Here is a 26,110-nt window from a genome sequence, read left to right on the forward strand (position 1 = left end):
AGGGCCAGTCTTCGTCAACAAAGAGGAGGATTGGTGGCAGATGTTAGCTCAGGGCTAATCTTCCTCAAAAAAAAAGAAAGGCATAGTTAAGTAAGCTACGTCCTATTCCTGGTCTCTGTTATCAGTGCCAACATTTAATGAACCACTTAACTCATACAGCCTGACCCCAGATTTCTTGGGTTTTTTTTGTTCTGTTTTGTTTTGGTGAGGAAGATTGTTGCTGAGCTAACATCTGTGCCAATCTTCCTCTATTTTATATATGGGACACCACCACAGCATGGCTTGATGAGTGATGTGTAGGTCCGTGCCTGGCATCGGAACCTGTGAACCCCAGGCTGCTGAAGCCTAAGAAGTTCACTACTATGCCATTGGGCTGGCCCCATAACCCCAGATTTCTTTGTTCACCTGGTGCCAGCTGTCCAAATTAGAAGCGTGTGCTTAGGAAGGTATAACTAGCCCTCCTAACTAGCCTCAAGACTTGTCATTCCCACCACAAACCTATAAGGGGTGTCAAAAGTCATATCCATAGGTGGTCACACTTCAGCTGAGTTCACTGTGGTTCCCCTGGGAAATATAATTACAATTAATGGTGTCCATGTAGGATATTGCTCTTTCTTTTACATCCTCTGCTTTTTGGTTCTTCCTACCAGGCATTATGGGACCTAGTGCACTACCAGTTGTATCCTAATTGTGGATCTGAAACTTCCTACTAGTGTTTAATTATGACATGGAATAACCTTACTTCAGAGTACACGTTCATTTGTGGCTTTAAGTTCCAAAGAGTTTCCATAAATCTGACACATTCTTTATCCAAGTTCTTCTTAAGTGGAACATCATGTCTAGATGTGTTTATTTTGCCTGTTTGTTTATTAAAGTGTCTGCATATGGTAGTGACAATTACTGTCCTTTCTCCACAGACCATGGACCTGCACTCTTGTCCAAAGCCGATTGTATTTGTGTTGCACACATTCTTGTCGGCCAAAGTCACTCGCATGGGACTGCTTGTATGAGCAGCAGAATATCAGAAAAGAGCCTTGAATGTCACAAGAAGTATTTCCACCTCAAAAAAAAAAAAAAAAAGCACAAAAAGAAAGCTCTTTGCTCTCTCCTCCAGCACAGTGCCTTGACAAGGACCTGCAAATCACTGCTGAACCGTAACCATGTTTAAAGAAGAGCCTGCCTTTCACAAGCTACCTTGGCCAGAAATTCTAAGACTCTAATAAGCTCCAAAAGGAAGCTATTGATTTATTGTCTAGTTTCCTAATGTGGTTTCTAAGTAATTAGGTTTATTTCCCATGTTAAGAAGGGTGGCTCATTGTTTTTCTTTTTGGACATAATCAAATATCCAAGAGTTGTTTTCTTTTTCTTCTTCCTATAGGATTTGTTTCAGGTTTAGACCTGATCTCTTGTTTAGGATGACTATCTCTTCCCAGGTGCTAGTTTGCAGCAGCTCGCTATGTTTCTTGGTCATTCCAGATAGGTTGTACACTTTGTTGGAGTTTACTATCCTCACTTGCTCCTTCCACCCTAGGAAGTCCTTGAATTGCCTCACCAAAGCATTCTTCCATCTGTCCTGGCTCTCGCTACATCCCATTCTGGCCATCACTTCCCACTGTGTCACAAGCTTTGCCACTCATAAGTGCTAACTTTAGGATTTAGAACTTGTGAAATTTGATTTGCCTTGCCTTCCCCTCCCTTTCTAGTGATGACCAAGTTGAAAAATGTGTTGGAAACCACTGCTTTGAAGGAAAAGTTTTGCTTATTTTAGATTTTTCTGATTTTATCTTTGGTAGGAGCCAGGGGATATTATAAGATTTATTTTAAAGGAAAATCCTCATTGTAGCCTAAGCCATTTTTTATTGCTTACCAAATGTGCCTTTGGTTAGGGTTAGTGGAGCTTTATTAGTCACTGTTTGAATAACTGGATATCACTGCCATTCCAGGGAGATCATCTATCCTAGTTTTGAGGAATAGTCTTTGAGGTGGGTTTCCTTAGTGGTATCTTTTCTAGTGGGCAGATCTCTTTGAGGAAGATAAATCCTGGCGTGCCAGCTTGTTTAAAGAGTACTTTGTGGGTGAAGCCAGCTCTTCAGCACAAACATCATGTCAAGTTACTTTGGGCTGTGTGTGCCCATGCAGGATCCCAGCTCTGCCTCTCTCCCTTTGTGGCAGAAGAGTGGCATGGACAAGCAGCTGCTAATTCAAGACTCAATGTTGGCTTAGTAATGCATCCTGCAGTGGGCAGGGTGACAAGACCATGGAACAGCTACCTGGGTTTTGCTAAGCATTGCCAGATATCATCACACTCACTTGTTTTTCCTAATTATGAAGGAGGTATATATCTGAAAACATTTAAAATAGTCTAATAGCTATATAAAATGTCAAGATTAGCAAAGTCCCTAGATCTGCAAGGAAAGGTAACATTGACTTGGATGTTCTCTGTGCCCCTCTGTGCCCTCTGAAGAAAGGTCTAGGAGTAGTTCTCATTTACTAGGTTTATCAGGAGTGCCATAAGAGGATGTGAGCACTACAGATGGTGAAGGAGGATAGCACTCCAAATAAGAAACACACACACACCCACGTCCACACACAACTATATATGCAAAACATGAGCTGTTTGATTTGAGTGCAGACTGACCTACAGGTGAGATATGTGAAAGAGCAGACTTGTGAGCGAGAGAGTTCTAGTTAGACATTGTAACCCCGTTGTCTTTCCTCTGCCCAGAAGTTAGTCGTCCTTCCCCATATACAGTGAGAGTAACCATATGTAGAGGCTGGAGAGAGGTGTTCTTTCCCCGGCTCCAATCCCAAAAAGAATTTTCTGATCCACTTAAAACTGGAAGTTGAAATCTAGACTAGAATGTGTCTTTCAAGAGCTTTTTATGTTTTGAAAATTCATAACCCTAATTTGGTTCCATCTGGGATAAGTTTGCAAGTCAAGAAAGAAAAAAATATATATCTTGAAGGTCCAGCTGTGATTTCTGGAAACAGAATTTCAACACATAATACCCTCAGATAAGGGAGCTGAGACACTGTTTGCAGTAAGAGTATTATTAATGTAAGAAGTTGAACGATGCAGTCACAGACTTTTGCAGCAAAGCCATTTGGTTGAGGTTTTCTGTATTAGTGTGAAAGGCTAAGCACTGAGAAGATTTTCAGGGGGAACTTCTGAGCCGCCCTGCTCATTAGTTATATAAAATGGATCTGCACAAAAAGTGATTAAAATGTGGGCAGGAGAGGTAAGGCATGTGTGCCTTTCCACTCATTTTGCTCAAGCTTAAACTGTCATGGATAGCACCAAGGTCCGTAGGGTTTTTAATATCTTTTGAGTCTTGATGTGAAATGAAAGTGTATGGGAGGTTTCCTTTGACCACTAGCACCCCAAGAGCAAGAGCCCTTAAGCTGCTTGTTTAATATACTTCAACAGCTTTCCAATCATGGGTGACCAGGTTGTTCTTCAATTAAGTGTGTTTGTGGGATTTTCAAGCCACAAATGAAGTGCTTTTTATGAATAGGACAACCTTGATAAATATATTTTGTATTTAGATGCCAAAATATGGCAAATTATTTTCAAATGATAACAAAAATGGGCATTTTTGATATTTCACATCTTTTATAGAACAGCTGACTTTTCATTTTGAATTACGAAAATTGTTGAGAATGTCGTGGGCTTCCATGTGTAGAATGGAAAGAAAACTGCAGAGTAGCGTCCCCCTCTTTCTGACGGACCACTTCCTGTGTCCCCCGAAACCTGAGGCTTAGACATCTTCTCCATATTCCACACAGATGCCTATTAGCAGCCAATTGGGGTGTGAAAATTCTTCCTCCTCCTTCCCTAAAACTTCTCCCTTTCCTCTCCAAAAAAAGATGAAAAGGCAAGGAACCAAAGAAAAAGAAAATACTCAGTTATTCTTTTTCTGAAAAAGGTAACTTCTTTCCTGAAATCATCAAATAGACCTTACCTGGAAATTAGTATCCAATATTTTATATGAAGAAATACTTTAATGTATGTTTATGCAGTATTTATTGGATAGTTGTAACTGTAAACTCACCTACCTAGTAGACAGAGTTTCAGGTTAAATATTGGGACATGTACAGGCCATCTAAAATATTACTTTAAATGTCATTCACCTATTTTAAAGCCATGTTTTAGCACTTTTTAGGCTAGGTAAAGTCTGATAGTGCCTGTTTTAATCATCTGTACTCTCACAAACTTTGTTATTGAAACTTACTGCATGGCAGGAGACGTTGAATTATTTATTTCTTATATTTTTATAAGTGGAAAATCTCTCTAACCAACAAATGATTAAAGTTGTTACTGATTGTTTGTTTTCTTAACTTATCCTCCTAAGCAGAATGGTAACAAAGCCTTTTTTCAGCTGATTAAATGCACTTAGCTAACAAACCAAAATGTATTCTTTAAGAAAAAATTAAACTGTGTGGAATCTGGACAAGATTATGTTTCTCCCAGAAAAACAGGTTTCACTGTAAATTATTTTGATGGACAAAAGTGTGACCACTTTTGAGAAAAGGTTATGATGGAGTTTTTTTTTAATTTTGTGAGAACCTCCAGGTCTTCTTGTTTAATTTATATGCATGTGGATATATTTGTATGTTTTCAAAAACATGAAAGAATCTCCATATTTTTTAATGCAAATTATCTGGTAAGCTGCTATGCAAATTCTGTTAAAAGCCCTACCTACTTAAAGAGTTAAACATTTTTGAAGCTTTCAGGGAAGACCTGTAGACTTAAGCACTTTCTCTGCTTTTTTATATCTTATCTTGAACACAACGCTGAATTATGTTCTTATTATTTTCACTTGTTATAAGCTATTGACTGTACGTAATCTTTAAGCCATCCAGATATCCAGCATGTATTTCCATGTTGCTGCCATCCACTATTGATGCCATGAATGAAATGGCTGGTTAGAAAACCAAAGGTCGTCTTTTTTCAATCCCTAATGAAGTAAAATGCCAGATCTCTTTGGTCTCTAAGCATATTGCTCTGGTCAGATCTGAATATCTCAGTAAGGAAAAGAGAAATATTTAAATTTAGAATTCTGCTTAAACTTTAAGTTAAATTTGACTATAGTCATATTCATTCTTCTTATCTATCTCTATCAGGTATATTTTGTGCCAGGTAGTATTATATTTTACCTTGAGTTTGGAAATCTTTCAGTTAAATTTGAAATGTTATTGTGGCTATTTTTTTCCCTCCTAAAGATGAAAGCAGAGGAGTCTTCCATCTGCTGCCATTCTCACTCTGTGTCCCTATTTTTTAATTGCTTGGAAATCTAGAATTATTTTCACTTTCTATATACTGTCTTTAAAAACCGACAGCAGCAGTTTTCCCCCTTGCCCTGCCTTTTCAAAGTTATATCTTTCACTGTGCTGAGTATATAGACACTCAATAAATGTGTGATGATAGACAGTTCTAAAATAATTGTGCTATATATCAGGATTATGTCTTTTTGAGCAATATAGCTATTCTATGGTGTAATGATATTAAGTGAACTTTATTTTACACTAGTAATAGACTGCTTAAGTGACTGATTTGAAATCCTTTCTCTAAATATATATATATATATATCTGGCAGATCAGTGATACAAGTTCATCCTACTAAAGGACAGAATTTCAGGTTAAAGAAAGTACAATAAATAGGCACATAGAGCATATCTGTTTTCTTATCTCTCATTGACACCAGCTAAACTGCCAACTGGAAGAATAGTTGTTATGTATTAACTCGAAAAAATATTTCAACAAGATTTCTCCTTTTGTTTCAAAACTGATGAACTTTAATCTCTTGCCACTTCCTTATTCTTCCTTTCCACTTCAGGTGACTGAACCAAAGCATATTCTGGTTTTAAAAGTGAATCTACATTGCATTTGATGTAATGCATCAGTATGCCGTTTGCAAATGATTACCTGCTCTTCAATGAACATTTAATTATATTCAACAAAAATCTACCATATGAACTATAATCCTTGAATTGCTCCAAAATAGATTGGTTGAAACTAAAAAGCTATAGTAGAGAAATGATACTTTGTTATATTGTAAGATTAGGTATCCTGGTAGATTTCTGACTTCTGAGCCCTCTAAGTACCTTACTCAGTTTTGTAGTCATCTTACTTCCATGCCATTGACACAAATGCTTTTTAGTTTTTGAGTCCCTCTTTATCTCAGTCACATGTACACCCTTGGAACCTGATTGTTCTATCCCCTCTTCCAAAGTGATAGAAGTCTCTTATGAATAGACAAAAGGTTCTTTGGAGAAATGTTGAAACTGCAAGGCTAATTAATGATATATTAATTCATGTATTCTTTCATCTAATGAGCATTTATGAATGTACAGTTCTTCAGAGGCACTCTGGAGGGTCCAAAAGAAAGTTCCTGCCCTCAAGTAGCACATAACATAATCTCTTATGTCTCAATCACACCATGCCATCTATTTATCAACCAGTGGTTAATAATTAACCACTTCATATTTTCACTGAAGTATATCTTTAGTTCTGCTCATCTGGATATTTAAAAGGATAGTTGGTCTTTGGTCCGTGCCAGCATGAAAGAACTCAAACACATTTAAGTAGATTGGTCTTTTCATTATGCATAATTTTTTTTTTTTTTTGAGGAAGATTAGCCCTGAGCTAACATCTACCACAAATCCTCCTCTTTTTGCTGCAGAAGACTGGCCCTGAGCTAACATCCATGCCCATCTTCCTCTACCTTTTTCTATATGTGGGATGCCTGCCACAGCATGGCTTGACAAGTGGTGCAGCACACCCCGGGCCACCAAAGCAGAATGTGCGAACTTAACCTCTGTGCCACCGGGCTGGCCCCATGCATAACTTTTTTAACGCAAAATTAGACTTTAGTTTGGGAAGGAGAACACTATAGAATATCCTTTCCTTAGTAAGATGAGTCACAACAACAAAAATTAAGCTCTATTGCACAAAGTGGATCACTGAGAAAGTCTTTTTAAAAAATGTTTAACTATAAATCAGCAAAGCTGAATGTATATTTCATTTACCCCCTGTTTCTAAACTGTGCTGACACATTCATTTCCACATTTATACCCTTTAAATATCTCATTTGCTGAAAGTCCTTGCATGTGGTAGATGGAGTATTTCTCAATAACGAGAGGTAAAAATGAAGATATTTAAAACTTTGCAAAATTCCAGTTATTCTAGAACACTCTGGCATTCAAACTCACTAAAAAGGATGTCTAAAGAAAATCAGAGAGGTTGATTGAATGTTTCCATAATTTTCATACCATAATAGTCCCTTTCTATCCAGCTTACCTTCCATTTACCACTAGGGTCAGCTTTTCAGGCAACATCCATCATGTGCAGAAAGTACCTGAGCTATCTGTGATTGGAATGGCATAGAGAACATCATCTCATGGGCTCCTTCCCTTTTGTTTTCAAGTGTCCTAGAGTTGTGCACCAAATTAGGTCATACCTCCAGTGTCTTAGTCTTTACTTTAAACCTACCCTTTGACAATCAGGTGCTAATGATTATATATTGGAACCAGCATATAAATATTGTCATGTAATGTGTTCTCCTAGGTTGGAAGAAGTGCTTTCCTTCTATCTCAGTCCTGTTCAAGTGGGTGTCGGTTATATTTTTTCACCTCTGCTTTGTGAATTAATACAGTCTGGGGTGAGGAAATGATTTAAACTAAGTATTGGGTTTGGCCCAATCAACAATCTTGACGATACCAACTTTATAGCAAACCTGCCCTTATCATAAGAACTAGGTTCATGGGGCCAGCCCCGTGGCCGAGTGGTTAAGTTCACGCGCTCCTCTGCGGTGGCCCAGGGTTTCACCGGTTTGGATCCTGGGCGCGGACATGGCACCACTCATCAGGCCACTTTGAGGCGGTGTCCCACATGCCACAACTAGAAGAACCTGCAGCTACGATATACACCTATGTGCCGGGGGGATTTGGGGAGTTAAAGCAGGAAAAAAAAAAGGAAAAAGAACTAGGTTCACGGGTTTTTTCCTCCAGTTGAGATTCCAGGATTATGTTTACAGTCTGTTAGATGGGTTCAGCGTGATAAGACCCTGGTTCCCTTTTGGTAGCAGATCCAAAGTCTTTTAGAAGATAACGTGGCAAACCACTACCTGTGAAGGCTATTTTTGGCTAATCTGTGTAAACTCCGATTATACCCACTGGTATGCATTCTGTCTCACACAACTTTCATTTTTAAGTAGTAAGACTCAGAAAGTTAGAGTAATACTTCTAAAAAGAATTAAAGTATGTGATATTCTGGGGTTTTTCCTCTTTGTAGAACCCTGTATTTAAACAAGACTTCTTTTTAAGTGTTGTTTAAAATTTAAGTCTCAAATTTTCTGGTATCACCAGACTACCAAATCAAAACTCATGGCACAAAACAGGGCAGTAATTGTATTCTTAATAGTAAAGAAAAGCGATTTACGTGTACTCTATAAATATAAATGCATAGACAACACTTTCCCTTGAGTTGCACATCAACATATAGCATTGTACATTACAATGACAATTTGTAACTTAAGGGTATTATATATATAAATACATATATACATTTGTAACCTTTATACTGTAAATAAAAAATTGCTTTTAGATTTGTATTTTTAAAAAATTTTTCTATGTTAAAATTGTTTCAAACCTACAGGAATGTTTTAAGAACAGCACAAAGAATACTTATATCCCCTTCTCCCAAATTTCCCGATTGTTAATATTTTACCACATTTGTTCCATTGCCCTCTTGTCTTTTTCTGACATGCAGCCTTATCATAACCCTTAAATTCTCTAGTGTGTACCTCCCAAACACAAGGACACTCGCCTGCATTGCCACCATACAGCCCTCCCAGGCAGGAAATAACATTGTACAGCACTACCACTCCATCCACAGACCCCATTCACATGGTGCCAGTCGTTCCAATGATGTCCCCTTTGCCTTTCCCGCACAGGATCCTATCCAGTACTACACGTTACATTTGGTTGTCATGTCTCAGTCTCTTCTGGTGCCCTTTTTAAAGCAGATTTAGGGTGACTCCAAATTCTTAAAAACTTAGTTCCACCACTGACTCTGTGTGATAGGAGCTTAATCATTGGACCAAGCAGAGCTTTATCATACTTTGAGTCACAGAGAGGAGAGGAGCATGAGATGGGGGATGGTTTCTCAGGATTCATATTAGAAATCATCAGTGCTCCATTTATTTGGGTTTCAGTCACTCACTTTGCATAAATCTCAGCAAAATTTTGGCCTGGCCCTACCTCTCCAAAATGTTATTCACCTGAACCCAGTTTTTGTTCCATCTCCTCCACACTGCTCTTGGCCCCCTTCCAAGGGGTTCCTTAACAAACTTAAGAACCCACTACTTGGCACAAACCCTAGAATGCTGGAGTTTATATAGTCTGATTTTACTAGGCCATATTGGCCAAGCAGAGTTGACTCACTGGCCCAAGCTTGGGTTTACGACAAGTGCCGTGTTCTCAGCATCAGCAGAATCAAATCTAGAAAAGTGCTATGCAAGAAAGCAAATGGAATTGTGTATTTGCAAGTCAATGACTTTCTACCTGAAGTGTAGAAGCTCTAAAGTGTGGGAGCTGAGAATCTGATTTCTGCTCCCAGGAAAAAGAAGTTATTGATGTGATTCAGAATCCGCAAGCCTCAACATGCCTGTGTGCCAGCCCACAAATAACTTAGTGCCTTTATTCCCTCTTTCCTTCCTCCACTTACTCCCTGATCCCCAGCAATGGCAACACCACTGAGGAACTGGGGTGGTTCTCAGAGTTTGTTTTCAAGACACTATCCAAGGAGAAGGTGAACTATGGGTGACCAAGTGAGATGGGGAGCAGACCCCTTTCCTGCGATCAGAAGCAGCTGCTCAGGACAGAGCTTCCTCTAGGAGGGGGAGCTTCCCTGGGAAGCTCTGCCTTGTAAGCAGGGTCAGTGTGTAGATGGCAGACTCATGAAAGACAGACGCCAAGCAAGAAGTTGAAAAAAGCTGAGTAGGCAGTACGAAGGGAAGATGAACATAGCCAAGGTTATCTCGAACCCAGCCCTTGCTATGGGCTGAATTATGTCTACCAGAATTCATATGTTGAGCCCTCTCCCCAGCACCTCAGAATGTGACTGTTTTAGAGAAAGGGCCTTTAAAGAGGTGAGTCAGTTAAAACGAGGCCGTCAGGGTGGGCCCTAATCTAATCTGACTGGCGTCCTTGTAAGAAGAGGCAATCTGGACACAGAGATACCAGGGCGCACACACACAGAGGAAAGACTGTGAGGACACAGCAGAAGCATGGCTCCATGCAAGCCAAGGAAAGAGGCCTCCGAACAAACCAACCCTGCGAACACCTTGATCTTGGACTTCTAGCCTCCAGAATTTTGAGAAAATAAATTCATGTTGTTTAAGCCACCCCGTGGTATTTTGTTATGGCAGCCCTAGCAAACTAATACAGCCCTCTTCATTCTAATCATAGGGACTTTTCATTTTAATTCTGTCTCCCAACTTACGCAGCCCATCAAACATGTGGAATTAATATAGTCTCAACTTCTCTGCTTCACTCTCATCCACCAGTTAGTGTCCTCTTTTTTTTTTTGCTCATTTATTAATTCATGATAAGTTAATTATTAACTCTTCAAGCAGATATTAAGTATCTATCTTGTGCCAGGCCCCTGTAAAAGACCAGCCTTGCTCTCTCAATGATATAAAAGGACAGCGACTATGCCACGTGCCCTAACAGCAAATGAAAGCCTCCCTACTCAGCTCTGTCCAAGTCTGAAAGAGCAGAGTATTCAGGGTAGAAGTTGAGACGCAATGACTTGAAGGGTGTGTGCCTCCCCGTCTCACCTAGACTCATCCTTGTCCTGCCACTCCAGCTGTCATCCTGACTCCAGTGTCCACAGGGATGCTCAGCACGCTGGCCTTCTGGTTCTTCAACCTCCCTGTGTGCGATCATGTCCCCTTCACCGCATCTCACCCGTCCTCCTGCTCCCATGGTCACCCCCTGGACTGCGTTGCTGCTGAAACAGAGCCATTTCTGAAATCAGTAACAAACACCCCTCTACAGCGTGCTCCCACTGTGACTCTTCTTCAGCCTTTTGGGTCCTCAATTAGTCCACTGACTTTTTTACCTTTTCCCTGTTCGCTTCCCACCTTCCCTGGCTGCAATTCCACACAGCCTACCATCACAGTACCACACTTGCCAAACCAGTGGCTTCCCTTGTTGCTCTGTCCTCATAGCAGTCACCTGGATGAATCTGGCCATCTCCCTGCACCCAAGTAGCTGAGTACTGGGGAGAAAAAGCCAAGGCAAATTGGCATCTCTATACATTTATAGAGGTTGCCAACCTTTACCAGGTTTGCCCTTAACATTGGTCCTTTCTGGTTCATGTGAAATGATTTTCAAACCATCTTTACTCCTCAAACCCCAGGCCTCCCACCTTCTCTCTCTCTCAGCAGATTCTCTTTCCTTCTAATTCACCAAGAAAAGAGCAGCCATCCACAGGTACTCTCTCAATTTCTTGTTACCTTCCAGCTGACCTGGGTAGGCATCTATCGTCTTCCCTCCCACTATAGTGGCTAAAGTCAGTTCTCCAACATATGCTTTGATTCCATTCCCATTGGTTAGCCTTTTCTACTAGAGCCTTCCCACTGGCTTTTTAAACATGCTCAACTCTTCTCCCATTAACAACCATCAAAAAGTCCTTCCTGGACCCCACAAATCCTGCAGCTATTGCTCAAGGCCTCCCTGTCTTTGCCCCAAACTTCTTGAAAGAGTTATCCCTCCTCATGACAGCATTTCTTGATGACCCTCTCACTCCCGGCCCACTGCACTATGGCTTCTGCTTCCATCACCTGAATGAAACACCTCTGGCCGAGGCCATTGGTGTCTTTCATATCACTGTCTGCCTTCTCAGCTGCATTAGGTACTGTGCTCCCTTCTCCTTATCAACTGTCCTCCCCCAACCTCCTGAGACACTCCTCCCTTGACTTCCAAGACACTCTTCTGGCTGTCCTAACTCTCCAGCTGTCTTTCTGAGCTTCTTTTGCAGGCTCATTCTCCTCTGCTCAGCCCACAAACCTCTAAGCTGTCCTAGGCTCTCCCCTTACCACGCCCTCACTCTGTTCTTCCCAGGAGACTTCATTCACCCAGCTCCATTCCCACCTATGCCCAGCTGTCTCACAGATGTGCATCTCCAGCTCTCATCTTTCTTCCGACTTCCAGATGCATATATTTAACTGACACAATATTTCAAAGGCACCTGAAACTCGTGTCTTCCTCAACCCTCCACCCCCAAACCTAGTCTTTGTCCAGTATTCTCCATCTCAGTAGCACACCATCTGTCCAGGTGCTGAAGCCAGCAACCCAGGAATCATCTCTGTCCCCTCCTACCCCTCACCATACCCCATATCCAATCCATTTCCAAGTGCTTAAGATTTGTCTTCCAAAAACCTCTGCATTCTGTGTGTGTTTCTCCACGGCCCCCTGAGTCCAAGCTTCCCTCATTCTTGTAGACTACCGCAATAGCTTCATATGCAATAACCACCCCATCCCTGCAATCTGTTCTCCATACTAGGGCTATAGTCATTTATCCAAAAAACCCCACTTTCGCATTGTTTTTACAATAAAAATGTCCTGGCCAACATTATGAGGACATTACAATAGCCAAATGTCCTGGCCCTGCCAAAATCCCCAACATCAGTTCACATGAGACTTTGACTTACTTTCTGCTCTCTGGCTATCTGAGCCTTCTTCCAGTTTCTTAAATTCCACCAGTGGCCTCCTCAGAGCTTCAGGGCCTTTGCACAGCCTGTCTCATCAACCTGGAGTGCTCTTTCCTGCCTCATCCCTCAAATCTCCACTTAAATGGAAGCCTTTCCTGATCTCCCCTTGGGCAGATTGCCTGTTAGAAGCTCACATAGCACATGGGCCTTCATACGTGGTCTTCAACATGTTTATTATCTCCTGATGAACATCATCATTGTCCTCAGACTGTAGGCTCCCCTGGAGCTGTTTTGATCATTGCTGTATCCCCAGAAACTAGCACAGAGCCTGGCACATAGTGGATATTGTCGAATTGATTAATGTGAATGACCAACCTGCTATGCTGAAGTTCGCCCCGGGCAAAGTCCTCAGCTTTGGAGGTCTAAGAAAATCACTTTCCTAAGGAGGAACGTAGAAGAGTTAATATTTAAAAAGTAAAACAGGGGCCAGCCCAGTGGCACAGCTGTTAAGTTCGCACGTTCCTCTTCAGGGCCCGGGTTCGCTGGTTGGGATCCCTGGTGCGAACCTACATACCACTTATCAAGCCATGCTGTGGCAGGCATCCCACATATAAAGTGGAAGCAGATGGGCACTGATGTTAGCTCAGGGCCAATCTTCCAAAAAAAAAAAAAGAAAGAAAAAGAAAAGAAAAGTAAAACAAATCTGACTTCAGACAGAGCCAGCGGCATCATGATTAACAGTTACCACGGGCTGAGCCCTCAGTGTCAGGTACACTGTGTTTACATTAGCTAGCTCACTCACTCCTCCCAAAAAGCAGGCAAAGTAGATACCAATTATCATTATAACCTATTAAACATCAGGAACCCAAAGCTCTGGGAAATCAGGCTTATTCTGAGAGTAAAACTGCCCTATAGGCATTGTTTCGTGCTAAGTACGGTCCAGGTCTTGAGGATTCTACCCAACCCCGCCTCTGGCCCCGCCCCCTCGGCCCCAGGTCCCGCCCCGTTTCCCCAGCCCTCGCTGTGCTCTCGGCCCCGCCCCCGCCCCACCCCGGCCCCGGCCGCTGCCCTCACCTGGGCCGCCCCGTGGCCGAGAGGAGCGGTGCCTGCAGTGCCGGCTGTGGCCGCCGGGGGGCAGCCGCGCGGCTCGGGCCTGACCGCTCTGGGCCGCGCTCCTCGCTCGCCCTCGGACTCGGCTCGGGCTGCCAGCGGCCGCTCTGCCCGCGCCCAGCGCCGACTCGCCGGGCTCCCAGCGCCGGACCCAGCCCCTCGGCTCCCCGGGGCCGGACCGAGGCCGCCAGCAGCGCCGCGGGGTGTGGAGCGGACCCAGGAGATGAAATGACAACGACAACCCTCCAGGTACCTCGGCGCGGCCCGGCCCGGCTTGCGGAGGCGGAAGGAGGCGCGGCGGGGCCTGCGGGCCGGCGGGCGGCCTTTCGGAGCCCGGCCTCGCGGCCCCCGCCCCGCCACCCTGTCGCCGTCTCCGCCCGTTTCTCTTTTCTCGCCCTCGGAGCCGAGGGCCGCCTCCCGTCCAGAACGCCCCCCAGTTCCCCTGTGCCCCCGGCCAGGCCGAGCCCCGAGGCCGCTGCGGGCCGCCGGCGCCCCGGGATCGCCCGGCGTGAGCCTCACCCGGGCCTCGCAGGCGCCGCCCGGGGAGCTCGGGCCGCGCGCCCTCCCGCCGCCTCCTGCCTCCCTGCCGACAACCCCCCGCTCCTCCCCCGGTCTCCGATTTCCTCTACTCGGCCAACGACCCTTCATTCATTCCCTAGATTGTGCAGGGTGGTGCTGGGGTGGCGCCGCCCGGATGCATGACCGACCCTCCCTCCGGGTGCTGCCAGTCCTGCTGGGCCGGAAGATGTAAACATGCTCAGGCCTCAGACCTGGGTTTGAGTCTCCACTCTCCCACTCACTAGCATGTGACCTTGGGCTAGCTACTTGATCTTGGAGCCGCGGGTATCCTGTCAGTAAATTGGGGTAATATAGGGACGTTGTGACAGTGGCTCTAGATGGAGCAGTTCAGGTAAAGCATTCTTAACACTGTGTCTGCTACATAGTAAGTGCTCAATAAGTGATGGCAGATACAGTGCTTCCGGGAGTTAGGTAAGATGTCATGGAAGAAGGGGCATTTGGCCAGACCGTCAAAGGATGGGTAGCATTCATATACCTGGAGGCGGAGGAGGTATGGTTACTCTAGGTGGAGGAAAAAGGAGTAAGAGAAGCATAAAGAATAAATTGTGGTCCTAGGTTAGGAATTATCTGGACTTCAAAGCCAGACCCCAGCGTCCACCAGCAGAAGCTCTGCTCTGTTATCAGAGGGGTCAGCACACATGGCCTGCAGATCGTACCTGCCTGGCTTTTGTATGGCCTGTAAACTAAGAATGTTTTTTTACATTTTTTTTTAAACAGCTTTATTAAGATATAACTCACATACCATACAATTCACTCACTTAAAGTGTACAGTTCAGTGCTTTTAGTATATTCACAGAGTTTTGCAACCATCACCACAGTCACTTTTAGAACATTTTCATCACCCAGAAAAGAAACCCTGCACCCTTTAGCCGTCACGCTCCAATCCCTCTGTCCCTCCCGGCCCTAGGTAACCACTAATCTACTTTCTGTCCCTGTGGATTTGCCTGTTCTGGGCAGTTCATATAAGTGGAATCATATAACATGTCCTATGAGACTGGCTCCTTTGACTTAACATAATGTCATATGTTTTTACATTTTTAAGTGGCTAGCAAAAAAGGATATTTTGTGATACATGAAAATCTTGAAATTCAAATTTCAGTGTCTATAAATAAAGTTTTATTGGAACACATTCCCCCTCATTCGTTTACATATTGTCTGTGGCTGCTTTTGGGCTACAAAGGCAGAGTTGAGTAGTTGCTACAGAGATTGTATAGCCAGGAAAATCTAAAATATGTACTGTCTGGTCCTTTACAGAAAGTTTGCCAGCTCCTCTCTCAGCACATCCTCTCTACCCTACTTATTCTTTCATCCTCATCCTTTGCTATACCTGTTACTAGAGATGTGGCAGGACTGGCAGTTTTGTCACTGTACGCTCTTGTTATGCAAAACTGTTCCTCTTCAAATTGTAACTGAGGCCCCTTGCATGCGAAAAACTGTACATGGTTGCCAGAAAGATCTTATTGTGCTCTTAGGTGCATTAATTGAGTATCTAGAAGGAGGGGAAGAGATGGGTCTGCTCTGCCATGTAGGAGGGGCAGAGCATATCTGGAGTATTGTTCTGAGCTCCACCTTTCAAAAGGACAGACCCCACAACCAGAGGCACTCACAACTAGAACATACAACTATAAACCGAGGGGCTTCAGGGAGAAGAAGAAAAAAAAGAAGAGGAGGAAGATTGGCAATAGATGTCAGCTCAGGTGCCAGTCTTTAAAAAAAAAAAAAAAAAAAAAGGACAGACCCCAGCAAGAAGGCATCTAAAGTGAAAAAGTCCAAGGAACTGGAGTTATTTGTTCTGGAAAAGAAAAGCCACCAGGGACGGAAGCAGCCCCTTTCATGTCTTCCCTGAAGGGTGGTCGTGGGGGAGAAAGTAGACACATGAAGCTTGTGTTTAAGCTTGTCATCCAAGAAGGTTCAGGGCTCCCGGCCTTTCTCTGTTTGTAGGTAGTGGAGGGAGCTGAAGCTTGAAAATAATAGCCAGCACTCTTTCTCCTTTTCTTGGCTCTTCAACCTGATGAGTTCATTCAACATCAGCCTGGCCCAACCGAGCCCAGTCTGTTAGTTTTGTAGTGTTATCTGTGTCTGTCTTTCTGAGATTTCTTATTTTCAGATGAGGATGGGCTACACAAATGCCCGGGCCCTGCCAAGAGCTGGTCAGGAGGTTTATTGTTTGCTGAGGACGGAACTGTGTGTCTGTAGTGAGCTCTGCCTGCCTGGCGTCTAGTGCTGCCTCAGCTTGAGGAGGGTGATTCTGCTAACGCTTCCTGGGTTCGTGAAGCCATGGTTTCTAAAACTGGATATGTAGGAGTGGGGCAGCTGCTTGAGAGGTCCAGCATGCCTGAAGTTCAGTCTAGAACAGGCCTCCAGGATTTATGAGATTCACAAAGACACTCTCACAAAGTTCTCAGAGGGTTCCAGAGGACAGGTCCCCTCAATTGGCAGCACATGTATGCCTCTGGAGTAAGCAAGCACTTGTCTTTTTTTTTTTGAGGAAGATTAGCCCTGAGCTAACTACTGCCAATCCTCCTCTTTTTGCTGAGGAAGACTGGCCCTGAGCTAACATCCATGCCCATCTTCCTCTACTTTATGCATGGGACGCCTAGCACAGCATGGCTTTTGCCCAGCGGTGCCATGTCTGCACCCGGGATCCGAACCGGCGAACCCCGGGCCACCGAAAGCAGAACGTGCGAACTTAACTGCTGTGCCACCGGACCAGCCTGCAAGCACTTTTTTACTGGAGTTACTGGTATATTGACCCAGGGTTTAAGCATCCCCTTCCTAGGGATCAACTTTAGGAAAACTGTCTTCTCCTTTCATCCTAGAGTAGTGAGGTGGGCCAGGAGAAGGAGGTAGGGATCCCTTTGAGTCCGTCTCATAGAAACTCTCAGATCGATGAAGGACTTTCCTAGTTGGCTGGCTCTTCTCTGGTGCTCGACGTCAGGTGTGGTTTCTGGCTTCCATGCTGAGCAACACAGCAACCACTTGGTTCCAGTGTTTCCTCTTTTACAGGCTCTGAGTCCAGATCCGTTTCTCTTTCCCTTGAGGCCATGGAACAGAAAGTGAACTCCCCTTGAGCCCTAACCTGAGATATTTGATCAGGTTTCCACTTGGTGAAATCCAGAGTGAGGACTGAGAAGGAGATTGCTTTTAACTGTATGAGCATATTTTGAAGAGGGATGGCTATCTTTTAAATCTTCCTTTTAAGGACTTTCTAGTTGATATTGGAAAAGTAGGTCAACATAATGATCTGTGACTGACAAATCCACAGGCCTGGCAATGTCTGTCAGTGTATCCTGCTGCCTGAGACCCCAAGGGCTTTCTGGGTCTCTTGGGAAGCACTGAGTTATTTGCTTTGCCTTTCCAGAAAGCCATTGATCTGGTGACGAAAGCCACAGAAGAGGATAAAGCCAAGAATTACGAGGAGGCGCTCCGGCTCTACCAGCATGCCGTGGAGTATTTCCTACACGCTATCAAATGTGAGTCACACACGGGCTCTTCCCCAGCCACAGGTCCCCTTCAAGAGGACGGTGGGCACATGGGGGCTCAGAGGGACCCTTCTCTGGTTCCCCTTTTGCAGATGAGGCACACAGCGACAAGGCCAAGGAGAGTATTCGAGCCAAGTGCATGCAGTACCTAGACCGGGCAGAGAAGCTGAAGGATTATTTACGAAACAAAGAGAAGCACAGCAAGAAGCCAGTCAAAGAGAATCAGAGTGAGAGCAAGGGGTGAGTACAGGAATGGAGGGCCGGCCAGGTTCCCCACCAGCATGGGCCGTTTTCCTGTGTCACTGTCATTCTTGGTGCTAATGCTGCCTTAGACTTCCACGGTGTAATAGTGGTAATGCCCACAACTGCTTTCATCAAGCACTTCCCAGAATGCTTCCATGTACGTCATCTCATTGAGTCCGCGCAGAAAAGCTGTGGGTGAGATGGGGAGCCAGCATGGAGGTTATGAGCCTTGGACTCTGCAGCCAGGCTCTCAGGGTATGACCTGGTTCTGCCACCTCCTAGTCATGTGACCTTGGATGAGTGCCATGATGACCTGCCCCCCGCCCCCCGCCTCATGCTCCTCATCAGTTGGAGGAGGAAGATAATGGGACTTCCCTCCTCGTGTTGCTCCAAGGAGCAAATGAGATGATGTGGGTAAAGTCCTGAGAATCAAGCTTGCTGTGCAGTAAGGATTAAATAAATGTCAGCTGCTGTTGTCAGAGTTTTCATCTTCATCTGATGGATGTGGCTGTAGACTCAGAGAGGCTCAGAGATTGCCAGGGTCCCAGAACTGGTACTTGATGGGATCTGGACCCGCACCCAGGGCTTCTGTTTCATACTTCAAAGCCAGCATTCCCTCCATAGCCTCTCACCTCACATCTGTGGTTTGCCCACTGTGGAGATTCCAGTTAGCTGAGCACAAAGGCCAGTGGTGTCCTGGAGGTGGGGGAGGGTCCCCAGCAGGAGGGTCATGGAGTAGGAGAGAGGGGTGCTGTGTCAGCTGCCTCACCAGAGGTGAGAGGCTCTGCTCCTGGGTGGAGAGGATGCACCGTGTTTAGATTCCCCAGAGTAGGAGATATACCGAGGAAGGGGCAGGAGGCCAAGCATCTCCAGGACGGCTGGAAGAGTTCTGAGGGTAGTACATCACTTATGTCCAGATAGGGACCTGTCCTGGGGGAGACCAGAGACTGTGTTGCTTTTTCAGGTGCTCCCCTTTATACTTAAGGTTCACCTCTTCTCTGAGTCATAGCCTCTTGCTGTCTGATTTTAAGTCTGTATGAAAGGTGAGTGACAGCTCCAATTACTTGCCCTGCTGCTCTTGAAGTCCAGCCAAAGCACATGTCCCTCACTAGCCTTGTAGAGAGGACACACGTCTCTCTTCTTATTCCCTTTGTGAAGAAACAAGGATGGGTTATGAGTATTTCCTGGAGGATCCAGAGGGAAGTGCTGGTAACATGTGGCGCTAACATCCCTGAGCTACGTGTTTGCGGGTCTCTCAGCACTGTTAAGCGAGGAAAGCATCCCTTGCCCACTGTGCTGGCAGCCAGAGCCTGGCCTTGCCCTGAGAGCCTCTTTGCCAGCTGCCTCTTGCTCTAGCCTGTCGTCTTCTGTCTCCTTTCCCAGCAGTGATAGTGACAGTGAAGGGGATAATCCAGAGAAAAAGAAATTGCAGGAACAACTGATGGGTAAGAGGCTGGAGGCTCCGTGGCAGTGGCAGGGGGATGTGGTGGGGGCCCCATGGTGGGTCGGCTCAGGCTCATCCATCAGGCTCCGGGTTGAAGGCTCTGCATCCTCGTGCAGGTGCTGTCGTGATGGAGAAGCCCAACATTCGGTGGAGTGATGTGGCCGGGCTGGAGGGGGCCAAGGAGGCCCTCAAAGAAGCTGTTATTTTGCCAATTAAATTCCCACACTTGTTCACAGGTAAGAGTTGAGCTGCTTTAGGCCCAGATATAAAAATATCGGGCTTCCAAGGGAGCCCGGGATTCCCACCCTGAGGTGTCTAGGAACAGGTGGCGACTCGGCTAGGACCAAGCTCTCAGCAGGTATTTAGTTCCCTTTACTCCTAGAGTCAGTTGTCTTGCAGAACTAGTCCTTTCTGACTATTTACAGTGACTAAGATTTTATTTTTTTCCTTTTTCTCCCCAAAGCCCCCCGGTACACAGTTGTATATTCTTTGTTGTGGGTCCTTCTATTTGTGGCATGTGGGATGCTGCCTCAGCGTGGTTTGATGGGCAGTGCCATGTCCGCGCCCAGGATTCGAACCAACGAAACACTGGGCCGCCTGCAGCAGAGCGCGCGACCTTAACCACTCGGCCACGGGACCAGCCCCCCCTCTGCTTTTTTCTGTTCCCTTTCCCCTCTCAAGAGGAAGCTCACTTCAGTTTACTCTTTCTCGTAGGCAAGCGTACCCCTTGGCGAGGGATACTGCTCTTTGGACCCCCTGGCACAGGGAAGTCTTACCTCGCCAAAGCGGTGGCAACAGAGGCCAACAACTCCACCTTCTTCTCTGTGTCGTCCTCAGACCTGATGTCTAAGTGGTTGGGGGAGAGTGAGAAGTAAGTCAGCTGCCAGCTCCTGCTCTGCTGGCAGTGCCAGCAGCTGCTCGTGGTCCAGCTCCCCTGCCCTTGGAGTCACCTCCCAGAGGAGCCGCTGTTGGATGTCAGGGAGAAGTAGTCAGGAGAGGGGTATCTTGCCAGCTTCTTGGGTGGGACACCATCCTGACAAACAGCTGAAATTGAAAGGGAACTAGGCAGAGTTGAGTCTTCATGAAGGGAAGAGAAAGGCCCTCACAATAATTGGGTACCAGGTGAGTGTCCTCTGTGGAGACTTTACATAGTTAACTGTTCCCCATACTGACTCCATTTTGCAGATGATGAAACTGAGGCTGAGAGGAAGGGAAGTGACTTGTCCTAAGTCCAGAGCTAAGGAATGGGGCTGCCAGGATTTGAAGCTGATGCCAAGGCTTGCTCTTCCTCTTGGTATAGTGCTGCCAGAGGATTTGTTGCCACCATGTTTTCTGAAATCAAGCATGACTGTAGTCTCGACCTCCTCATGGGAAGGGCGAGAGGAGAGAAGTGGTGACTGGGACCCTGACTGGGCATGTCTGTGGGTGTCTGGATCCCAACCCCATTTCTCACCTTCACAGGCTAGTCAAGAACCTGTTTGAGCTGGCCAGGCAGCACAAGCCCTCCATCATCTTCATCGACGAGGTGGATTCCCTCTGCGGCTCCCGCAATGAAAATGAGAGCGAGGCTGCCCGAAGGATCAAAACAGAGTTCTTGGTCCAGATGCAGGGTGCGTGCCAGTCCCAGGTCCCCTCCGTGGTTCTCCTTCCACCTAAGGCCAGCCCAGGGCTTCGTTATTAGCTGTGGCTGGAGTTAGTTCTCCTTAGGGTAGAGGGAAGTATCAGAGAAGCAGTTCGCAGCTCCATCTCCTCAGGTGGTCATTGTGGAGAGGTTACTGCGGCCTCTGCGCCCCTCCTGGGGCAGGCAGGCCTGTAGGGCTCTTTGCCCCAGTGAAGCCAGTTGGGGCCCTGCTGGTGGTTGCACAGGGATGGCGCTAGTTCAGGACACAAAGCCTCTGAGTCCTTCCCGCAGGTTCTGACTGATCCTTGCAGGTGTTCTGGGTCAGCGTCTGTTCCCTTTCTCCACAGGGGTGGGGAATAACAACGATGGGACTCTGGTTCTTGGTGCCACAAACATCCCGTGGGTATTGGATTCGGCCATTAGAAGGAGGTGAGTCTTCCCCAGTAAGAGGTCTTTCTCCAGCCACGGTCAACCTGCTGCTGGCAGTCGGGTGCAGCCTGACCCCTTTTCTCTGGAGGCTTCTCCGTGTCTGCACAGTGAGCAGAGCCCTTAGTGAAGCGGCTTCTGGAGGGCCCACTGCCCCTCTCCATTGAGACCATTCCGCCATCTGCTCCCAAGTGCCCCCATGTGCTTGGCTCTCTAGGTTTGAAAAGCGAATTTACATCCCGTTGCCGGAGGAGGCTGCCCGCGCCCAGATGTTCCGGTTGCATCTGGGGAGCACTCCCCACAACCTCACGGATGCCAACATCCAGGAGCTGGCCCGGAAGACGGAAGGCTACTCTGGTGCAGACATCAGTGTCATCGTGCGTGACTCCCTCATGCAGCCTGTTAGAAAAGTACAGTCAGCAACACACTTCAAAAAGGTGAGTGCACCGGCAATGATGGCTTAGAAAGTGTCACAGGAAAGGGGGTAGCGGCTTTTTTTTGCCAGCTCCCCTGCTGCTCAGGTGACACATCTTGGGTCTCCTGGGGAACCAAGGGCAAGTGCAAAGTGAGCCCCCTGGCTCTAGGGGCTGGGTTGCACCTGCTCTCCCCGTCCCTGCAGTTCTCCTTGCTTGAGTGTGACTGTCTCAGACTGTGTGAAATTAGAGGACAAGGCACCATGCTAGTCACCTCTGCCACCCCCGCAGTCAGCACGGTGCTGTTGTGCATGGTGGACGCTACTCATTGTGTGAAAGGGGTGGGTACCAAATCACACACTGTAAGGAGGACCTCCATTCACGCAGCAGATCTCTGCCAAGTGTCTGCTGAGGGTCTTCTAAGTGCCTGGCACTGTTCTAGGTGCTGGGGAGACATTCGTGACAACAGCAGACAAAAATTCCTGCCCTCCAGGACCCTCCTTCCTGGTAGGGAGACAGACAACAAACAAGTAAAGACTCGCTTCCTGGAGGGTCATGAGGGAGAAGAGAGCAGGGGCGGGAGGTCTGGTGTTTCCTAGGTTTGGAGCGGGGAGGGCAGGTTGCACCCTTAAAGGACAGACCACACAGGGTGACATTTGAGTGAAGAGTTGGGGATGTTTGGGGGAATGTTGCCAATGGAGCAGACTTCGGTTGGAAAAACATTTTTGATGTCACTGCGTTCATGGTGAGATTTAATGAAGTTAATGAGGAATAGGAAGATATCAAGGCATTTTGGGCCATAAATTGAGATTTTGGAAAACCATAGCTGGAATAGCACGCTAACCACCTCTGACCTCTGAATCAGACTTGGAACAACTTTGACTACCCAGCCTGAGAGCTTTGAAGGAGCCATCCCTCCTCAGACTGATGGCCTAGAAACCCAGGCATTCCTTCTTACTCTACCATTACCTTCTCTTCAGGACTCAGAAATTTGAGGTGTCCTGCCCCTTCCCCAAACAGTGAGGGGCAGCCCCTCCAGCCAGTCAAACTACTGTTTCATTTCAGGTCTGTGGCCCTTCCCGCACCAACCCTAGCATTATGATTGATGACCTCCTGACCCCATGCTCACCAGGGGACCCAGGAGCCATGGAGATGACTTGGATGGATGTCCCTAGTGACAAACTCTTAGAGCCTGTGGTTTGCATGGTAAGTGGCCAGCTGGGAGAGAGAACTGCACAGAACCCAGAAGACTGGGGGCTTGAGTTCAAGAGTAAAAATAAGCGGCTCTCCTCTGTCCTGGGCTGTTGTGGCTCCTTCTGAACAGAGAATGGCCTTTGGAGCTCTTGGTAGCTGGGGCTCCTGCCATTGACCTCACTGGGGGCCGGGGATGGAGGCCATATTATTAGCATTTTATTTTCTTCAGCAAGAAGAGTAAAGGCCAGATGAAGTGACTACATGATTCCATGGCTTTGGTTTATTTTGTACACAGAAATAAATATATGTCGGCATGGTTTGATTTGATGCATTTGCACAGGCAGCTTCTCACCTGATTAGTCTTGACCTCTCCTTATCCTAGTCTTGCCCTTTCTGTGTGGCAAGTGTCTGCCATTGTGGCTGGCCTGGTGGGCGTGCAGTTAGAAAGAGTTTCTTGCGGGAGTTAACAGATGATGGGAGCTTAGATTCTTTCAGACCAGAAGTAGGCCTGTCTAGAAGTGACATGAGCTGCCTCAGGAGGGAAGAGTGTCCCTGTCACGGGAGGCATTTAGGCAGAAGTCAGGCAGCCATAGGGAGTTCTGCACTTGGGACCAGGGGTGACCTCGAAGGCAGGCCTCTGCCTGGGTCTGCGATGCGATGAGGCTGAGGACCTGGAGCCGGCTCCTCCTCAGCTGCACGCTCTTGTCTTTGCAGTCGGACATGCTCCGGTCTTTGGCCACCACTCGGCCTACCGTGAATGCAGAGGACCTCCTGAAAGTGAAGAAATTCTCAGAGGACTTTGGACAGGAGAGTTAAAAGCTTCTTCACTCGGGTGAAGGTGGGAGGTTGATTGGGGTAAATCCACAGCATGCCCCATGTCGGTGGCCGGACAGGGGTCCAGGGCTTGTCCTAAAGTCACTACAGCGTCCCCTCTGCTGTTTGGCCGCCAGCCGGGGAGCAGGAAGGAAGGGCCCCCCCGGCCGCAGAGACGCAGAAGCACACTGGGCACCTGGTGGAATACTGGCTCTTCCTCCTCCTTCCTCCTCCTCCTCTTCTGGATGCTTGCCAACTCCTTGTCCTGCCCCTCCATGGTTTTTTTTTAAATCGTTTTTGTTCCCCTAAATTAATGCTGCTTGGATTTTCGTCTTGTTTCTAAATAAAGTTAAAATCTCCGGGAAGCATCAAGGAGTGGGAGCAGCCCGTGCTGTGGGGCTGGTGCTGCAGACCTTCAGAAGGCCTTGCCGTCCCCACGGCCGTTCCTCCTAGACCCGAGGTTTGCTCCTTGTGAATGGAATGGCTGATACCCTGGATCTCCAGTCCAAGCTTCGCCTGCAAAGGCTGAGAATCAAGCCAAGCCATTCGTACCCTCCTAGGTCGGCATCCCGAGCCCTGTGTCCTCCATGCGGGAGGAGAGGATGGATTTTGTGAGCACAAAGCTGTGTAGATCAGAACGAGTGAAGGCAGCCAGGCGGTCTCGCGGCTGCCTTTTCTTCCCTGTGAATGTGAGAACACTGAACCCAGCCACTGCCCCCGGGTCCCTGTCCTGGAAATGGGCTAATAAATCCTTTTCCCTTCTTGAGCCACCTGAGTGATCTCATCTTTGATTCTTGTCTAGGGCCCTTTGAAGGCCTCACTTGCTTCCAGTGGAAAGACCCTTTGGTTTTCTCTCTGCTCTGCTCTTCAGCAGAGTAGCAAGTAGGGATGTTGCCAGCTGCTGCACTTCCCAGGCCTGTTCTCCAGTCAGGTTCTTGAGACCTTTCTTCCCCCAAGGCCTCAGAAGTGTGGCCAGGGGTGTTTATGGCACCTGGTCAGTTCTTGTCCAGCCACCAGATCAGAGGCTACAAACTGGGAGGGCTGGGGCCAGATATGGCTGGTAGTTGTGTTTGGTTTGGTCTGCTGCCAACATTTAAAAGTCAAGAGTTTATGTAAAGATTCACATTTCTTCAGGTAATCCTGGGCCTGCACCCGCATGAGGCGACCTATCCAGCTACAGCTGAGCAGGGGCTGCCCTGTCCAGAAGGGGAACATGCTCTCTAGCTTACCTGTCTCCATGTGGACTGCTTCACTTGTTTGTATTTCCTGCCAAGCCCCTCTGGCCATTTGAATTTGTGACCCCTGTTAGTGAGACACCCAAGGCTCCAGAGCTGGCAGCCCTGGAAATGCTGTCTGATGGGCAGCAGAAGCAGTAGAAGCTGTCACATGTTGACCACAAGCATATGAATGCACAGAAAAGGCCTGGCCCTCAGTGCTTCTAGCTGTCCTCCCCCTCCAGAAACCAGTATTATTCCTATCTTCAAACCCCGTTGGTCCAGAACTGATTATGTGGCCAACTTGTAGGCCATTTTAGCCTTACCCCAGTGGTGTTTCTTTGATCTGATTAGGAGCATCTGCTGAATTGAGCCAACTTTGCTTGGTTCCTTGAAGGCCTGGGCCCTGTGCTCCTCTCCAGTGCTGATGAGTTAGCTCCCCTCTCAGTACCTGGAGCATCAGCGGGCTTGACCTGCAAATGACACTTATGCAGCAACTGTGGCTGGAATCTTTGTCCCTCACTCAGGAATTCCCACAGACTTCTTGGTTAGTCATGTGACCTCACCCACCAATTAGTGTTTGTAAATGCTGGACTAACAGCTGTCCCCTGCTTGTACTGCTTGATGTTAGTTAGCTGTGTTTTTTAATTCTACCTCCAGGTACCTTTACTTGAATCAGGTCCTTGCTTCTTGTTTTTTGAACCTTCCTCATTTCTGCTTGAACACCTTGACAGGTCAGAGGGGTTAACAGAAACTTTAGGGCTGTGATTCATCCTCATAGTTCTAGTGACAGCTTTCACAGGTGCCCTGCCTTTCCATTTCTCTCTCTATGCCACCAGTGACAGGGTGAAT

The 26,110-nt window shown here is 46.7% G+C and overlaps 2 protein-coding genes and 1 long non-coding RNA gene across 4 annotated transcripts in view; 2 read left to right on the top strand and 1 right to left on the bottom strand.

Annotated features, from left to right (window-relative positions):
* SNTB2 (syntrophin beta 2) overlaps nt 1–8,604 on the top strand; it is a 98,288-nt gene extending 89,684 nt beyond the window's left edge. Inside the window, exon 7 of the mRNA XM_046680328.1 lies at nt 918–8,604. Coding sequence (XP_046536284.1) covers nt 918–1,010 — 93 coding nt within the window. The 3' untranslated portion in view covers nt 1,011–8,604. The remainder of the gene's footprint in view (nt 1–917) is intronic.
* Nucleotides 1–13,930, bottom strand: LOC124249401 (uncharacterized). 2 transcript variants are annotated; one of them, XR_006891382.1, is made up of 4 exons: nt 13,794–13,930; nt 13,095–13,158; nt 10,842–11,014; nt 1–59 (listed from the first exon to the last, which is right to left on the bottom strand). It is a non-coding gene; the product is annotated as an uncharacterized LOC124249401 (long non-coding RNA). The 2 variants fall into 2 exon arrangements; XR_006891383.1 differs by having other exon boundaries at nt 34–54.
* VPS4A (vacuolar protein sorting 4 homolog A) lies at nt 13,907–24,810 on the top strand. Its single transcript, XM_046680329.1, has 11 exons — nt 13,907–14,078; nt 17,770–17,881; nt 17,983–18,130; nt 19,517–19,578; nt 19,694–19,813; nt 20,292–20,448; nt 21,039–21,187; nt 21,546–21,627; nt 21,842–22,061; nt 23,103–23,243; nt 23,946–24,810. The coding sequence occupies exons 1-11, from the start codon at nt 14,058–14,060 to the stop codon at nt 24,045–24,047; spliced, it is 1,314 nt and encodes a 437-aa protein (XP_046536285.1). The 5' UTR covers nt 13,907–14,057; the 3' UTR covers nt 24,048–24,810.
* Nucleotides 24,811–26,110: the final 1,300 nt, after the last annotated feature.

The sequence above is a fragment of the Equus quagga genome, chromosome 13 (assembly GCF_021613505.1).
Source record: "Equus quagga isolate Etosha38 chromosome 13, UCLA_HA_Equagga_1.0, whole genome shotgun sequence".
Classification (NCBI taxonomy): Eukaryota; Metazoa; Chordata; class Mammalia; order Perissodactyla; family Equidae; genus Equus; species Equus quagga.